At 39.6% G+C, this 18,783-nt stretch overlaps 1 protein-coding gene across 2 annotated transcripts in view; it reads left to right on the forward strand.

The window, feature by feature from the left end:
- RAI14 (retinoic acid induced 14) overlaps positions 1 to 18,783 on the forward strand; it is a 79,551-nt gene that overhangs the window by 34,094 nt on the left and 26,674 nt on the right. For both annotated transcript variants that reach the window (XM_009318443.1, XM_009318444.1), the window contains exon 2: positions 10,527 to 10,657. In XM_009318443.1, the coding sequence (XP_009316718.1) occupies positions 10,527 to 10,657 (131 nt within the window). The remainder of the gene's footprint in view (positions 1 to 10,526; positions 10,658 to 18,783) is intronic.

The raw sequence follows: 18,783 nt of genomic DNA on the forward strand, positions 1-18,783 counted from the left end.
GTGAGGTTCACATGGGCCCACTTCTCGAGCTTGTCCAGGTCCCTCTGGATGGCATCCCGTCCCTTGGGTGTGTTGACCGCACCCCTCAGATTGGTGTCATCTGCAAACTTGCTGAGGGTGCCCTCGATCCCACTGTCTGTGTCATTGATGAAGATATTGAACAGTACCGGTCCCAATACGGACCCCTGCAGGACACCACTCGTCACCAGTCTCCATCTGGACATTGAGCCATTGACCACTACCCTCTGGATGCAACCATCTAACCAATTCCTCACCCACCTGACAGTCCACCCATCAAATCCATACCTCTCCAGTTTAGAGAGAGGCATGTTGTGGGGGACCATGTCAAAGGCCTTACAGAGGTCCAGATTGGCGACATCTGTAGCCCTTCCCATGTCCACTGATGTAGTCATTCCATCATAGAAGGCCACTAGGTTAGTCAGGAAGGACTTGCCTTTGGTGAATTTGCCCATCTGGAAGCAAGAAGATCCATTATGTACCTGTGTTTTCTGACTAAATTTACTGGAGGGTGTTACTAAAAATCTAGGTAGATGTAGTTAGTTCAGGTACTCATACCAAGAAATAAGTGGTGCTGAATTTAAAAATAATCCACTGAGGAAGTGGTATGTGTATGTCATTGAGTGTTGAAAGCTAACAGGCTGTTCCTGTCACTGTCTCTAACGAGACAGTTCAGATGTATGCCCTGGTCATTAGGCATACTCTGATCTTCACAGACCATTGTGTCTAACACAGTATTGAGGAATGCAAGATAGTCAACACAACAGCTGAATAAACAAATTTTGCTTGCATAGTTGGCATTGTCCCTGTATCTTACCACTGAAATATACTTACCAGGTAAAAGGTGAGATTAGATTGTCCAGCCAATTTCACTTTAAATCTCATGATTTCTCTTTTTCCCAACTGTGAAGCAGTTGTGCAGCAGAAATCCTGAAAACTTGGAAGACCTTATGTGAGTTGCTATTTGACCATGATACATACCTAAAATCTGTTAATTCAGTAGTTCTTCAGCCTTAAAACTTTGTTAGAAAGCAGTCTTTTCCATGCATCTTATGCTGATGATCAGTTTCTTGTTCATATATTTTTATTTTTCAGTGTAAGGAAAACCTGAGGATTCTTGGTGGTCCTTGGATAACCATTTGAGAAGGGGGGGGGGGATTAAGTCTGTGTTTTGACACCCTATGGATTTTTTTGAAGGAAAGAGCTGCTGTGTGTCCAGCAGTAAACAGTAGTCCATTAGATGTATTTTTGTTTTAGTAACGTTTACTGAGTAATTTCAAGACGAGAAGAACAGTCATCTGAGTTCATTGTAGCTGAGATCTTTAGAACTATGAGAAAAGGCGGAACAATGGGAGACGGTCACTTCAAACAGGATTGATTTAGCATTTTTATTTTTAAAAAGACCCTTGTGTTTTTTTTCCTGTTGTTAAGATAAACATTGTTTCATTTATACAAATATACACAATTAATTCTTGGCTTTACTTTCTTCTGTCTTACTGGGAATGATCGGTTGCATGTGGTGTTGTTACTGCTACATCCTTTGCTATCTGTAATTAAAGATAAATCTCCAGTTGCTGTATGGTGATGTGTGAGGTGATAAACAATGGGCAGTAGCTGGACTTGCTGCGATGCTCTGGCTGTATGTTACTAACGATTTAAATGTAGTTTTTCTTACTTTGTTCTAAGCCTCGCATGTTGTGAGCTTTTTGCTCATCACTTCTCCTTTATCTCCACTGAATGAAATTGGTTATGTGAAAACATCAGTAATTGCTTAAAAGAAAATAGAAGCCCTGATGTACCTAGATGAGATTTAACAGGAAATCTCACTGTTCCTCAAATACAAAGATTGATTTATTTTGTCTTGTTAAAAGGCTTAAAAGTAGTATCTGAAGGAAAAATACATCGTGGCCTTTACTAGGAAGTGAAATGAGCAGCGGTGTGTGAGCTGTGTGCCTTCCAACCCACCCAGAACTCCACCATGTGCCTCTAAGCTCACGAGATGTAGGCCAACTGTATTCCTTGGTCTGGGTGGACTGTGTCATGCTCTCTTGGCCTCCCTTGCAGACTTCTGGGCTCAGCCTCCTCACTTTCTTACTCTTACAGAAATTAAATCTTACAGTTGAGTTATGAAGAGGCCGTTTATCTATGCCTTATTAACTGTGCAGATTCCCTATGCTGACCTTATGGCTACTCTGCATTTAAACCCTGACTGAAATTGTGAAACCAAACACATGTTTTTAAAAAAAAAAAAACAAAACAAGAAACTTACTAACAAGAAACACAAATATCTTGGCAAAACAGCAAACTCTTAAATGCATTTCTTTCCATTTTCATTTCCTTCTTGAGTGTTCTTGGAGCACAGCTCACAGCCTGCTGCAAATTCCAGTCATTATTTAAGCAAAGACCACACTAACTTTTTTCTACAACTTCCCCCCCATCCCCAAACTTGCAGTCTCAAATGACCATTTCAGTCAGGTCATCTTTCCCCTTCTTTGCTGGTGAAAGAGCCTTTCATTTCACAGCTTGTAGTTCTCTTTTGCCAGGAAAGTTTCCAGGCAGCCTCACTGGCTGTTAGAAGCGCCCTGCTGAGTGACTTGCTGTTCAGTTGCATTATTCTGGGGTTCAGCATGAAAAAATGGTTTGCATGGATAATAATCACTTCTTTATCTACAGAAGCTACCCAATGAATGGGGAATTATCAAGGTTTACTGACAATCTACCGTTAGTCTTTTGTTACCGTTCCTTGTTCATTCACTCCAACTGCTCCCTGCCTTCCCCATGGTGCTTTTTATCTCTGGTTCAAATGGAATTCATGGTCTGACACAAACACAGTCTCCAGTGTCAAACAGACCTCATGCACTTCGCATGGACAGTTACCCCAACTAGGCACAGTAGCTCAGGAAGGAAGAGGAGGACAATATATTAACACTTCTGGTTGTAAAACGTTCACAGGTTACTTGCATTGCTGCTGCTGTTTCCACCTTTAAAGGAATGCATGTGTAAGCTCTGGGAGCTGCAAATGTTTTGTCTTGTGTAAATATAATTAATATTATTAGCCATCAGTCACCTGAAATAGGGAACATGGATGGCCAAGTGAAGCTGGAAGAGACTATTTCTGTTGTAGCAATTAGTGACATTTAGATAATATCACTATGAATTACTTTCAAAGCCATTGTCACGCTTTGCTTTTTTGACAACTTAATTAGAGGTCAAGACCTTACTTGTGGTGAAGTTAATGAATATAGCATCTTTTGGCATGGCCTTCAGGGTGCTGCCTCAGTGGAGTGCAGTGCAACAGGGGTCAGGTTGCAATGCCAGTGGTGCTATATATGCACCGTGGGCAGACCTTGAAGGTACAGGAAAGAGCTGGAGTGACAGCAATTGAAAGGGGCCTGGGAGGCAGCAGCTTCTGGCATCTGCTAAGCTCCGAATGTCCTGAGAGCTGCTGCCGCAGACTTGGATAAGCTGCTGCTGCTGAGCTCAACAACATCCTACCACCCTGCAAGGGAGATTTCCACTCCCACCATGCAAGTTTGCTACTGCCAAGTACAATCTCTAAATTGGGGATGGAGGGCAGGGAAAGGTGTAGGCTACTTACCCACATACCACTGACTCCTAGGTTATGATGTTTTCAGATAAGACATTCTTTTGAGAAAAGCCATTGTCTGTTGTTGTAACTTTGAGGGATGTTTTGTCTACTGAATGCATTCTCTACAACAGGATTGTTATTGTTTTTAAGACCCTCTTGGGAAGTCCAGCACATGTGGAGTTTCGTGGATGACCTTGTGATGCAGTGGTGTTCGGTGTCTTTGCCATGCAATTGTTTGTGACGCCAGTCTTTAAGTATGCCTTTCCTTCTCAGACGGTGAGTTGCTGAGTTTGAAATTATCAGGAATTTCAATTTGCTACTCAGCTTCCCTGCAGTTCTGATTTCAGTGGAGATAACATAACTCTGTCTCCAGTAGGTTTGCAACAATGCAAGGTCACTTAAATCATCTCCTGTAGGCTGCATGCCAAAGATAAAGAAACAAAGTTGTTGTCCAGTTAACGTTTGCTCAGGTCTTTGCACATGGAAAACACTGTGTATAAGTGCTAAGTAGAGCTATCACCTCTTGTTATATGTTGTTACATCTTGCGTGACATTTACTGGTAAGCTCAAAGGCAACTGAGGCTTAATATACTGATGTGATGGTGACGAAAAAAGAATAGGTACCTTTTTTAAACATATTTTTTAATTATTGAGCTTCTCTTCTGGAAAGGAAAATGTTCACTTTGTGACAGAGAAAACAATGTATAAAATAGGTAATGCAAGCTTTAACTATAAGAAATAGGCTTTGATATGAAGATTTCTCTTTGGACTCAAAACAATCTGTCAATTTATCAACACATTGTGTGTGATCCCAGTGATGAAGGATTTTTACTGGGCAGTTTCAGCCCAAAGAGTACGGTAACTACTTTATTAGTATCTTGCAACCATAGAATTATCTCTAGGTTTGAAGAGGAAATAACCTGTGCATAGAGGAAGCTTAGAGGAGACACACAGTCGACAACTGTCAGTACAATTACTGTCAGTAACCACTGCTGAAGTGTGTGTCTGTGGCTGATGGAGCTGCAGTTTTGAGAGTTCAGCCTACCTTGATGGTGATCATTGAAGGTGGTGTGAGCACTCTGCATTTGGCTTGAGTATCGTGCCCTTTTTAATCACTAATCATAAACTGATGGTGTGAATCAAGTCAATGAGTTCTCTCCTGACCTCTGCCTCACTCCACTAACCTTGACCAGACAGTGCCCTGTGCAGGAGTGGCTTTCCATCCTAAGCATGGCTAGCTTTTTCCTGCCAACTTCTTTCTCAGGTTCCTGAATGTTTAAATATGGTAAACACTTAACTGTCACTGAGAGATGCTTCTGAGTGAGGCCACACAGCAGAGTTTCCTGTCTGAAAAATTAAAATTAGGACTAAAGAGCATGCTTGAGAGGGATGTTAAATTTCAGTCAGAAATTTCAACCCAGCTCTCCTAAGCCACCTGATGTTTGCATTTTGTCTTACCATCCCTTCAGCTGTCACTGTGTTGTATTTAGTTTATTTGCTTCAGCATGGCAAGTGTTGTTGCAGTTGGAGTTTATTAGGGATGATGAATTATCTGATCCCCTGCATAATTACACTACTGTTAGTAGGAAAAGATTGATTATTTTTAGGCATGACTGAAAATTTCTTATTTTATCCAAAAACTTGCACTTCTTGAGCTTTGATCAGTTTTACTTTGTCTCTTCATACGTAATGCCCATTATTGCTACCTAAACTGAACAGTATACATATGTTATAAAAAAAAACAAACAACAAACCAACCCTCTCCCTGCCAAGAAAAAATCACCCCAAACCTGAAGAAGTACTGAGTGGAGTACTGATTCTGTTCTATGGAGCTGAAGTGTGTGTTTCATCAGCTGAGTTTTGCATGTGTTCACAAACCATTGTTATTGCAGAATGTTAATTGTTTGAAGGAAGACTGTTGATAACTGTTTGGCATGTGGCCTACAGAAGGGGGGGGTGGGTGGAGATAAAGAAACCCCACATGTGCAGTCTTTTCCAGGATCGGATTCTTCCAAATTCATTACACGCGTGTGTTTGCCTTTACACTGAGCTGCTCAGGTTTTTTTATTTGCATGCTACATGTATAGCACCATGTGTCATGCTGTACTACTCAGTTGGCTAACTTGCATATTTGCAACGCTCTTAACACAAAACAAGCCAAAACCCAAAAACCTTAGCTTTATTACTGATAAAAAGTACCTGCTTAGCTGCTCGAGTCTGGTGCTATATTAGAGAGATTTTCCTGAAGACCCTACTGCTACTCTGTGTTAACCTTCAGTTTGATGTGCCCTACATGGCTTTGCTCAGAATGATGCATGTCTAGGCATCTCTGACATAGAGGAAACATTCATTTATACTATCTGAAAGAGTGGTAGTAACAGGACTGAAACTTCCCCAAGGGCTGTTTGGTGGATGGCGCCATGCTACTTGGATGAAATGTGGAAGTTGAGTCAGTGGGTGTAGATAAAAGCAAGGGGTGAGTGCTGAGGAGCCTTATGATAGAAGGGGAGGATGTGGCACTGGGGCAACTGAAGAAGGGACCTTACAGAAATGTTTGGGCTGCCTGGATAAGTGGAACGGGATGGTCTGTGCGGTTGTGGTGGAGGAAGCTTGATGCAGTGGGTTTATGAAGTTAAGGTCTCCAGTTATGCTGGCCACCTCAGTCCTTCCAATACTCTTGGCAGAAGAGAGCATCTCTCATATGCATGTTTTCCAGGAGGGGCAAATGCTGGTGCTGTATGATAAATGGCAGTTCAAGGTGGCTTTTACACTGACCAATATTAACCATGGCTGGGAGTACTTGTGTTTTGCATCATCCCAGCAGAAGTTACGTCTCAAGTCTTTGGTGGGTACTTGATGATAAGTGTGACTTGTGGGGTCAAAAACAGGCTAATATTACAAGAGATTCAGAAATTGTGTGTAATGCAACAGTCACTGTGTCGGTTCAGAGATCTGTGTTTTCTGATCTGCTCTGGGCAGCAGTGGCTGTGCAATTTTTGATTACATGAGGCACTGTGAGAGCCCTACTGACTTAAATGCCTTGTATGTGCTTGCCAGGTCCAGGGTACAGTGTCTTTCTGGGTGTGATATGTATTCTTTTGCCTTCTAGATTTTTTTTTTCCTGAAGAGGATGGTTAGTAGGGCTACAATTCCCTATTAGAGTGCATGTTTTTGAGAGTCCATTGCATGCCATTTATTTTATTAGCTGTACCTTTAACTTCTGGAATGCATTGTACAATGCTGCTGTTTTGAACACAGTGGGGAAGAAAAAAACAGTTCAGTCCTATCAGAGGAATACTTGAGCAACAGTTGATGCCTGCATAGTTGTTTCTTCTGTGTGGACAGATTTATCCCTAATTTCATTTTGAAAATAAAATAATGTCTGTAAATAGATTTCTATAACTTGCATTATAGTTAAATATGTATAATTTTGAGACAGCTTGAATATAAAATTGACATTTCATCTACAATAATGACACATTTATTGATGCCGTAGAATGACACCTTTATTGCTTTAATGAAAAGATGCATAGCTTTTATATGGGCAATACAGCATGATGACATCTTATGTAGAACACAGCTATTTTAGTTTATAAATGAGCATAACTCTGCTGCACAATGATGAAGGGAAACTGCACGTATCCTTTTGTTTTCCAGGAGCAAAACAAAATTGCTGATACAGTAGTGTTAAAGATGTTATAGCATCAGTAAGGAAATCTGAAAACATGCAATTCAAAGAACTAATGTAAGCAGATTAGGTATGTGGCAGTCTCTAAAATTATTCATTCCTTTAACAACTCTGAGCTACAGTGCTTAGAAGAAGAGACATTAATTAGATATAGAACTGAAAACAGCGGTCTAAAATGACTACCAAATACAGATCTTCATATCCTAGCCTTCAGCCTCTACCACTTTCCTCTAAGCAGGAAAAAGAATTACCAGCTTTGTGTGAAAAATAAGGAAACGTACACTGATAGCCTTTCCTTGACACTGAGATGAATCTGATAGAACTGAGTGTTTTCAGGGTGCCTGTGAGCGACTGCGTTACTTAATGGTTTGTCCAAGTTCGGTTCTGTTTAGTTCTTAAATATGAGGGAATCTGTTTAGCTATACAGATAAGTAGGAAGCAATTTTTTAAATGTGGCATCATTAAATCTTTAATTGTGTTTGTGTGTGTGTGAGTGCGTATTTTTTGTTACCGAAAAGGGTATGGTTGAAAACTACAGTAAAGATGAATTAAAGTCTCTGTTCTTGTAAGAGACTAATACCATATGTCATAAAACATTTTACTGTTAGCATGAACAGGGCATCATTCTACAACATCAGAATCACTTTCAGAACACTCCAGGCTTCCCCATTCAATATCTAATATAATCTCCGAGGTGCAGCTTCCACACTAGATAAATACTAAGGGGTGATTTGGGACCCAGCTGTATTAGTTTCTCTTGGGTCTGGGATGTTAATGATAGTGTAATTATAGACAGGGATATAGTTATCACAGCAGCTTCTCAAAGGGAAAATTGACTCCTGATTTCAGTTCTTTCTTAAATCTGGGAGTTGGCATTAGTGTGCTTGCTTATGCCAGAATACTGGATATTGGATTATATGTCAATAATGTTTCAATTTAATAGCTGAGTATTGAAGGAATATTCGTGAAACTGCTTCTTGAAGACATGGCCATTTTTGTACTAAAAAGCTGAATGCTCTTCTGAAAGCTGTTCTGCCAAGGATTTTCAGCAGGCCTTAATCTTAACATATTCTGTAGCTTATTCTGTTTCATGTTTTAGAAGTAAACTGGTTATTTCAGGTCATGAGAAAATCTTAAATTGGGTGTTGTATTTTTTTATCAAGGTACGGGTTAGTATTGGGTTAGACGTGTCCGTATGTGTGTGGGGTGTGTAGATTATCATGTTACATGCCATCTCCTTCTTTCTTTCCAAGATTTAAAACAAACAAGCAAAGAAAAAAAGTGCAGGGGTTAGGTGCTACCAGTGCTTTACAGTCATCTCAGTGATTTGTGAGTAAGGGTGATTCATCAAATATCCTATATTTAAATATCTTATATGACCGAATAATAAAAAACACAGAAACAGGACAAACTCCAAAACAAAAGGCATAATATGCTGTCAAACAAAGAGTGTTAACTTTAAAGTATTTTATTTACAAGTAAGACACTTTTTTTTTAACATCTGCTTTTAATAATAGGCTCCCTTTAAAGCATGAAATTCCCCAAATGAAGAATATGCAATGAGTTTCATTTTAGGTGGAGCCTGATGCTTGGCTGGCCACTCATTGTCATGGAGTCTAAATATGGCTAGGGGAAACAATTTTTTTTGCTGTTGTAATTAATGCACTAGAGTCTACAGAGGTTTATTCCACTGCTATAAGAAAAAAGAATATAACCTGCTTGATGTGCATTTACCCAAGAGTCATACCGCTGCCATAACAGACTGCAATTGCTCTTTGTCTTCTGCATGCCACTTCTTTTGACAGAGCTGCCATTCATACCCTTGGTTCTAGGTGGTGTTCTTTCCACTCCTGTCTGCTCTCCTGCTCAGACTGCACTCTCCCTAATGTTTTTTTTTAATGGGGTTTTTAAATAACTAGTAACCTGGAACACTTTCTTCCTGTTCTGGTTTTCAGGGTGTGCACAGCCTGTGGAGTTAGTTCATATCAGTGTGCACCTCGTAGGCTTTTCCTCACAAGTCCAGACAGAGAAACACTGAAGTTTTTGTTCAGCTGGGGGCAAAAAAGTGTGTGTAGACCCTCAGGACAAAGTGTTTTTTTTAAGTTGAGTATTTCTCAAGGAGCATGTTAATACGAATTTAGTCCTTCCGAAAGCTGTGTAGAAATTGAGTGCTAGTAAATAGGCAGTCATGCTGGAGGTGGGCTGGCTGATAACAAAGAGAAAGCCATAGTCTGTTGAAGATAACTCTCCTGAGTGCAGCAGGGCGCTAACACTAATCCAAATGCAGCTTTTAATTGCACCAGATTGGTGTTCCTGAAGACTGAACCCTGTTGTCAGTCCAGACTAGAAGACATGGATGCAACTTTCCCTCCTTTTCCAGAGCTTGTTTTGCTGTGATCACATGGGATACAGAAGGTTAACTGTCCTCTGTTTTCTTAGTATCTTGCTAGATCCAGCTTGGACGTCTGGTAGAGGAAATAGGCCATGTCCTGAAAGTTCAGAGGGGGAGGGAGAATTATCACATTAGGAAGTAGTGTCCTTTCCCTGATTCAGCTGATGAGAAGGAGCAAAAAAACTTAGTGGATTAAGATTGAAATGTAGGGTGGTCATCTTTTCTTTCAGCAGCACTAGGGATGTGCCATCTATCTGAGAGGTTGATTTGTTTGTTTTAAAGACAAATGTGGGGGATAAAAGCTCAGTAAAGCTAGTTACAGTCTGCAAAGGGCAGTCTCTTAACCTGTTACTCTCTACAAAGTGTGAGCTGGGAAAAGCCTTAAATATGTAAAGTTTTGGCTGGCCTGTGTTGTTAGGGTGGGGTGTGAATCAGCTGAGGCACCTCATTGCTTATCCCTATGGTGTATGTGATGAAGGTCCGGTGGGGCCAGTGCAGCTCCAAAATAGAAACCAGGACTAGACAAATGAAGGAGAACTTTTTTAAATTCAGTAAGAACAAGTGGATTTTTTTTTCCTGCACTACTCTCCTACGTATAACAGTTTCCATGTTAGAGGTCATCTCCAGTGGTCGCTTGGGCCCTGGCTTGAGCCATTAAGTCCTTGGGAACCTGTGTTGCACAGCTTGCAAATTACTTTTATGTGGCTTTCTCTGTGCCATTTCTTTGGGTTGGGCTTTTGTTTCAGCTTCCAATTGTGATAAATGTGTGCAGGATCATTCAGGAGAGCCTGGACACAGCGCTGGTACTAGTAATATCCCTTCTTTTTCTTTTATTCCAGACCAATGAGTGGAATAAGAACGATGATCGGCTGCTGCAGGCAGTGGAGAATGGCGATCCTGAGAAAGTGGCTTCATTGCTGGGTAAAAAGGGAGCCAGTGCCACCAAACAAGATAGTGAGGGCAAAACGGCGTAAGTCCAACTTAAACTTGTGATTTAAGCACAAGGGAGGGGAAAAAAACAGCCTTGGATGTGTATGCCACTTGCATGAATGAAGAACCAGAGACCACCCTGAAAATGAAGTTTTCTTTTTCATCTGAAGCACAATACATTCTGGAAAGCTCTTTTCTGGTAGTCTGTATTTGTAATTCTACATTTAAAATGCCATTTCAGAATCACAAACCTGTTGAGGTAACTTGAAGCTGGATTGCTGGGTAGACTGGGACCATTTTAGGACAGGGTATTTTGAGACTCGGGAATTTCATGGCATACTGCAGATTGCACACTCTAAAAGGCATTAATCTTTGGGGCTATTTTTTCCCATGGACATTAGTTTAATGACATAGAGATTAAGATAAATTTTCTTTCTAATGGGTTAGTTTGAACTGAAGCTATGGTCACTGAGTTTTAAAATCTTGCAGATGCTAATGAGTCATGCAACTATTCCTTGTTTTGTTTGAAGTTTGGCAATGAAAGTTTTGTGTGAACAAGATTCCTTTTGCAGTATCAATATATTTCATATATAGCATTTTCTTCTTCTATTCTTCCTCTTGTTCTCCTGTGAACATTCTGAACTGTGGAAGATAAAAGAATCCAGTAAGAAAATTACAGCCAAGAGATTGCTATCCTTAAACTTTCTTTCTTATGGCACAGAAAGATGATTAAATGGATAAATGAGAAGTAGGCATCCTGTGACAGAACCAAAGCATTCATAAAATTCTGGATAGATGGGGAGAAAGGAAAACAGTTTCTAGTCTTGGGAGAGGCAGCACAAGGCAGTTTATACCAAATAATAAGTTCTAATGAATTACCTCTGGGTTACATTTGTGGAGTCACGCTCTGCTTCTTGCTTGGTCTGTTTCAGTTTCCTACATCTGCTCCATTTCTGTTCTGCATCTGAGGAAACTGAATGATGGCAGTGACTCATAACGACCTGCAACTTCTTACTGCAGAAGTCCAAGTCCTTTACTTCAACTGGGCTTTCTCCACACTTTAATATGTTTTTAATTTTAAAAAGTTGCATACACATGTTTTTCTTTTGAACATAATCAAAGCATGACTTCTATTGAATCTTCTGAATTACAGCTATGTTTACCATCTCATGTTTTTACAGTCAACATAACTTCAGAGCTAGATTCTTAAGCTGCACTGTATGCAGTGTAACACCTAGTTTGCAAGTTTCATATATAATTTGATACTATGAATTTTTCTAGGGAACCAACCAAGACTGAACTTATCAATGAGTACGTACAAGCCTCTTAACTCTAAGAAATAGGATTGTTTTAACTGTAGGGATCTGGTGCAATGATTTTCAGCTTTACAGAGATATGCTACAGAATTCCAGTTTTTTCCTCTTTATTTGAAACTACAGAAGTTGAATAGCATATATTTATATTAATGATGCTGTTACTAATAATGCAGGTACAAAAACTTCTTTTAATTGCTTGCAACAAATGTGTATTAATGCTATGAAGATCTCTGCTTCTGCTTGTTCCATACGCTCATTTTATTGGTGTTTACTTTTTTAGTTATTTCTGTGTCGTGGTTTAAAAGAAAGCTTGAGAAAGAACAAAGAAAAATAGTATTGCTGTGATACAGAAATACAGTGTGTCAGCTCTCATTCTGTTTCCAGTGCTTTGGGAAACTTAGCAGACCTGCTCAGGTTATTTCTGTCTCAGTTTTGAAAGATAGAGACTGACAGGTGTAGAAACAATGACACTGATCTGGAGAGACATATCTACCAAAGAGTATCATGACCCAGAAATGTTCTCCAGTATGGTTTATTAATAATGGGCAGTGTCTTGTTTGCGTTTTTCCCACTTCAGTCTTTTTTTAGTGTGTGCAAAATGAAGTTCAGCCATCATTTCTGTACAGGTAGGCTTGTTTCTCCTATGTTTGCAGTGTGATGCCAGGGCTTCATTCCTGCACAGTGGTTCTGGGTGCCTAACACAGCTGTTTTGCCCTATCTCAGCAGCTCTACTTAGAGGCGTAGACCCTGCTGCAGCCCAGCACTGAGGTCTGTTAGTGTCCCGCAGAAGCATGGTACTAGTTTGTCAGCTACCTCATCTGTAACATGGGAGACTCTCATGCTGGGAAAGCGCAATCTGGAGAGGTCTTTTTGGGACAACTGGCCACCATCGTGCTCAGATTTCATTGGTTACATTTTAGAAAGTGGTCTGTAGTGCCATGTGGGAAGGGAGCTCTTTGCATGAGTGGTCTATTGATCCCTGTGAGTATATATTGATGCATTTGTTTACATAATTAGGCTGAAGGTGACTAACCAGAAGAACATGATGGATTCAATTATATAACAATGTGCATAATGTAATTAAAGACTTTGGAATGTGCTTGAAAGCAAAAAAGGAGAAACAATTGCATGTTGCAGTACAGGTTTGTTAGGTCTGTCATTGTCTGTTCCCTTATGGTGTGACATGTTTCTTTTAAGATCTTTTCTTTTCCATTCTTCTTGTTAATAACGCTACAAACAAAATTCTCAATACTGCCCAGATCTTTATTTGAAGTATAGTAATATAGTAACTATTTTAAACAAAAGGTGGAAAGGACTCTAATTTTTCATGCTTAAAGTGGTACTTCTAAGTTTTTGTTTTATAATCAAATGGCTTCTTAATATAAAATGCTTGAAATGAGAGGAACAGAGACCAGAACCCAGGATTTTCTCTATTTGTCTCGTTGAGTACTGTATGCATCATTCCACTGAGTCCTGCTACGATGTGCTCCAGCTATGGCTCAGTTTTGGACATAATCATCTAAATTTCACCTGTCTCCTGTTTTGCCTCTGTCTTATAGTTCCTTTTGTTTATGGCTTGCCCACATGCAATAAAATAGAGATGCTTAAATTAATGAGGTCTAGGTACCAGTAAATTTCTTAGAGTTAATATTTACAGATTTTCATCAGAAGGTTTTACTCTCTAGCAGGTACCTCTTTAAAAAGTATTAAAAAAAAAAATCATCAGAGTAATGAAATGAGTTTTTTAAGACTTGGCTTGACTTTCCACACTACCACCCTGACTCAGTCCTTTCTATAAACAATAAATCAATTTTATGGCCATGGAGCAAATCCACCTTTGGCATAAGTTGACACAGCCCCATTGTTGCTCCCACTTACACGGCACAGACTATTGCCAAGCACACTTGTAATAGAACCTATCTGGAAATCTGACTCTGCCATTGTAGTCTTATTCTGCCAGATAGGGTTTTTTTGTCCTTAAACAACAAAACAGTGCTTTCCAGTTTGGAATTTGATCATTTAAATCCCACTTAAACTAACAAAAAATGGTTTTCAAAGAGAACCTTTTCAGGAGGGGATAGGATTCATTCATGTGCTGCACTTTCCACAAGAGCAAGTGTTCAAATGGGCTGTTATTTAAAGAAGCTACTGTTATTATTGAAGGGGAGTGCGGGGGGTGAGAATTTTGGAAAGGATTCACAATGTATTAATGGCAGCACTTCCTTGTCTTAAAGTTATTTTGTCTGTGTGCCAGTCCATCACTGCCATGTTTGCATGTTTCTGCAAGGTACTGAACTAGAATTAAATGCTTATGTCTATTAAGTGAAACAATAGGTCTCTGTAATTTTTTTAACTGCAATTGAATCAGCTGTTGTTTAATAAAATGAGTCTGACAATGGTACAAAAAAGCTTTAGAAACCCCCACAAACGCACTCTTTAAGGACTCTCTCACAAAACTATTGTCAATAGCAGTTAGTAGAAATGATATATTTTCATTTGAACCAGAATGTTCATGCCTTGGAGGCTGAACTGAAAATAATTTTTGGAGCATATTCCAACCCCAAATACTTTATATTTATCATGTACATAGTATTCATTTTTCTTTTCTTTCTTTTCGATCTTATTGTATAAGGAGGTGGGGCGAGTGGCATGAAGGATATCACTGTTCAAAAAGTAAATCAGGTTTTAATTACCTTTGAGAGAGAGTCTTTCCTTGTACGTAATAATATTTATCTTAAAGGAAGCTATTGGAAGAATACAGACTTACTACAGTCGTTATACTGTTCTAGTTGAGAAAGAAAACCATAGAAAATGGTTTAGGCAACCCATCTTCATAATTGGAGAAGTCAAGTGAGTTCAGTGCCTATGAATGGAAGAAGAATTGTATTATCCTCCCTTTCTTGATTGCAAATTGCTATAAATCCTCTAGGAGACCTTAGAAATTCAGGCAGTCTCTACATTATTTTCTTGTGCGTGTGTTGGGGGTCCTCAGTCTAACACCATGCTCTAGAAGATATTTCTTTTGTGCAGACTCTGTGTCATCTCTTAAAATTGCCTAAACACTTAAGTAGAAAAGCATACTGGCATACTGTCTTTTGAAAATTGTACCAGGATAGGAGCTGCAAGAAAGGTCTAGTGCCTGAGGATTGTCACCTCTCTAGGAATGGAGTTCATTGGTGTTCCAGTGACCTGATATGATCGCTGACAGAAAATATTTTTTAATTTACTTTTATCATGATATTTAATTTATGATGGTCCAGATGGTCACAATAACGTTTAGGTTTCAGAGCATGGACAAAATAAGGAAGACCACAGTGATCTCCACAAGTGTTTTATCTCTAGCCAACAGATGACTGAAATCTGGTTCTTATTCCAAAATTTCTTGTAAAGTTTATTTCCGTGGGAGATTTGGGTGTAAAAGCTTTTGTCTCTCCAAAACTTTCCTGAAGTTCTTCTCAGGTTCAAATCCTGATTGATCCTTTTTGTTCCCCCTCTCCCCTGCAGCATTGTTATGAATATAATTCAGTTAAGATGTTAAGTTTCCTGAAAAATTGCTTTGTACTTTAGACTAACACTTAGAAATGTTAATGAAACATCTGGGCATGGTTGGGCGAAGCTGTCCTCTGCCAGGATACTAAATTGGGCTAATTAACTTTCTATTATGTTCAGTATGAGCCAATTGTTAATGTATAGTGAGAGGAAATGCTCTTATCTCCGTAACAGAGGACCAATACTTCACTTTGATTTTATAATTTGGCAATACATGAGAAAATCCACATTTCCTACAAACACTACTGTATTGACAATCATGCAGTCTTTTAAATGAGATCCATGGAGTGGAATTCATGTCACTGGTTTGTTCCTGGCTCTTGACTGAAACTGTGTAGACCATTTCTGATGGTTTTGAATACATGACGCCTCACTTAGACTTGGAGACGTCATGATCCAACTTTTAGTTCTTAGCTATACTTTTGACAGGACTTGAAATCAACAGCATTCAGGTTCTATCATAGGCATTTTTGAAGCAATCTTCTGTAAGACATTTTAGTATTTTTATACCTTCATGTTATTAAAAAAAAAGTGAACAGGCCATCTTCTGAAGAGACAGAAATTAATGCTCTTTAATTTGATTTCAGTTTCGAAGATCCTAAACTTCACTTCTGAAAAGCTGAAGCTTTTTACTTTCTGTCTTTAGTTATTTTCTATATTGTAAAACAAATTCTACTTACTTAAAGAACAAACTCCCTATTTTTTATAAAGTTCTTTGAACATTGAGGAACATCCCAACGGGTGTCGCATCTTACATGCACAGGACTTGTGCAGATGATAGCTAGAGTTCAAAAGGGAAACAATCAGTCTGTAATTTCTTCTAGGAGCCAGCTTGCGTCTTCTGTTTTATACTTGCTTTTTCACACACGCTGATAGGATGGCTATTCTTAATAAACTATTGCATTTCATTATCTATTAGTAGGGCTGTCATCTCAAAAGAAAGCAAGTCACCTTCTGAAGGGCCCCTGTACACGTGTTCAGCTAGCCTGCAAGCTGCCCGATCCACTCCTTCTCATGGGTAGGGTCGGCCAAACCTGTAATGCAGCATCAGGCAGCTGCTGGAATTCCTTGTAAAGCAGCTCCATTCGCAGAGTTGCCAAATACCCCAATTTTACCAGACCTGGCCAGGTTTCAAGAAATTTGTCAGTTGCTTGGATCAGAGCATAGCCTAGATGGTTGGAAGTTTTTGTATGCCTGGCTTGAAACAGCTGCAGCTTGGCTCACGTGGAGGCAGAACCCAGCGCCCCACTTCAGCATGAGGAGCACTGTGGCTGCTCCTTGCACGAATCTTATCTGAGCTGGCAGGGGAGCACGAGGGAAGTGTGCCTCTCACGGGTCGGGCCAGAACCAGGCTTTCTAAGGCTGGAGGGGACAGGACTAAGGCTGCAGTTGTTTTTCAGATTTGTAGCCACATAATGGGCTGCAGTCTTTTTACATGTTTTTCAAAGACTTCTGCAACCAAATGAGCCGTATGTGTAGATTTTAATTACACCAACTGGCTGCTACTGGCTTAAAAATGTACTCTAATCTAGGAAGGGAAAGGGAACAGACAGCCAAAGCAAAACAGTGTACAAATGTTGGATTTATTCCATTTTTTTAGCTTCAGAATGAGGTCTCAGGCAATAGACTATGCTGGTGGCTGCTTATTTATTGGGCTTATACATCACTCTGCATTTTCTGCTACCTGCTTTACAGGTGCCTTCTGTGTTAGGAAAGTACTAACTGGAAAATGTAGGAAAGCTCTGAAGTTGCCTTTTCCTGCACGTGTGTGTGTTCCAGTCCCTACTCCTCTTCAAAAATGTGGAATCTTAAAAGCTTTAGTAGTATAGTTATTCTGAAATGCAAAATAAAAATATATTGCCATAATCATTTAAAGAGTTTATAAAAACAAATGTTAAGAGGTCATCTTAATCAGTGGTTTGAAGAATGTATTGCTAGTAGCTTAATTACTATAAGTACATATTACTGCATGTGGTTTGTAATTCCCTTATGAAGTAAGAGAAGTTCACTTTATACAGTTTATAAAAAAAAAAAAAAATCCAGATAGTTTTGTTGCTTCAAATCTGAAGAGGTCTGAAGTATTATAAGTGTAAAAGGCACAGAAACTTCAAACACAGCACATAACCCTGAGCTATCCTTTGTCAACATCCCTCATGTCACATAAGGATATCCATGCTCTTTGGTTCTTGGAGCACTATATGCAGTTCTTAAGCCTCACTGGATTTTCATGCAACAAAAATATTTTCTTTAGATTAACTTTTACTCAGTTGTTCTCAGCCTTTCCAGCCTTTTCCTGGCCTCTTGTTATGCTAACATGGTTTGGGATTTCCTTGCTCTAATTTCATGACTTTTCATGTACCGAGGTGGTTATTAGCATTTGCTGGCCCATAGGCAGCAATACCAAGTGGGTTGTGTTGGAGGATGAAGGTCAAGTGAGACGCTAGTCATTGCTCTCATTGTTGGGCTTAATTTTAACTTTGAACTCTATTCTGGCCTTGCAAGAAAGCGCAGCAGATGGCTAGCTGGTTTTACCTCACTCAGGAAGGAAGTTATGTTGATCTGGGCACACCTATGGCATCCTCAGGGATTTCACCCTATGCTAAAAAGATGTTTTGCCAGAAGGTATGTATATTGAGAAGCTAACTGTGCACCCCTTTGGGCTTTAGATGTGGGATGTGTTTTTAAAGAAACTATCAGAAGGAATCTTCCCTACTCCTTTGCCTTCCTCCATCCCTCTGAACTTGGCTTTAGAAGCACAGGCAACACTGCTCTCATTTTTAGGCTCTTTAAGCTTTTTGAGACTTCATTGTTTGTTGTACTTTGTCGGTTTTCCTACCCTACAACACCAAAAATAAAAGTAGTATTTCAAAAATTCAGACTTTCTGTCGACACCTAGGAGTGCCCTGAAGCTCACCCTTGGCAGAATCTCTGTTGCAATTTGCTGACGTTAGTTATTGAGGGCCTTTAAAAATGGACAGTCTGGAGGAAACTTCATATGATACATCTAAATTGTGAGCACTTATGTTTACAATTAATGGTACATGCAAGAAAAGTCTATATGTTTCAGACTTGAAGTGGGAGTTTGCGGTAATGTGGTAATAGAGTTTGCCAAAGAAAACTGTGTATGAAAATGGAACTGCTGGAACACAACCTGAGAATGAAAAATATAAAGCTTCTGGGGATCCCAGAAATCTCTCTGAAGAGCAGCTGGATGGATATTTTTGCTGAGTTTGAAGGCTAAAATCAGGAGTCCATAGCTTGCCAGCTCCTGTGTTGCATGATGCAATTGCTTCTTTCCTAC

The sequence above is a fragment of the Pygoscelis adeliae genome, unplaced genomic scaffold (genome assembly GCF_000699105.1).
Source record: "Pygoscelis adeliae isolate BGI_AS28 unplaced genomic scaffold, ASM69910v1 Scaffold272, whole genome shotgun sequence".
Taxonomy (NCBI): Eukaryota; Metazoa; Chordata; class Aves; order Sphenisciformes; family Spheniscidae; genus Pygoscelis; species Pygoscelis adeliae.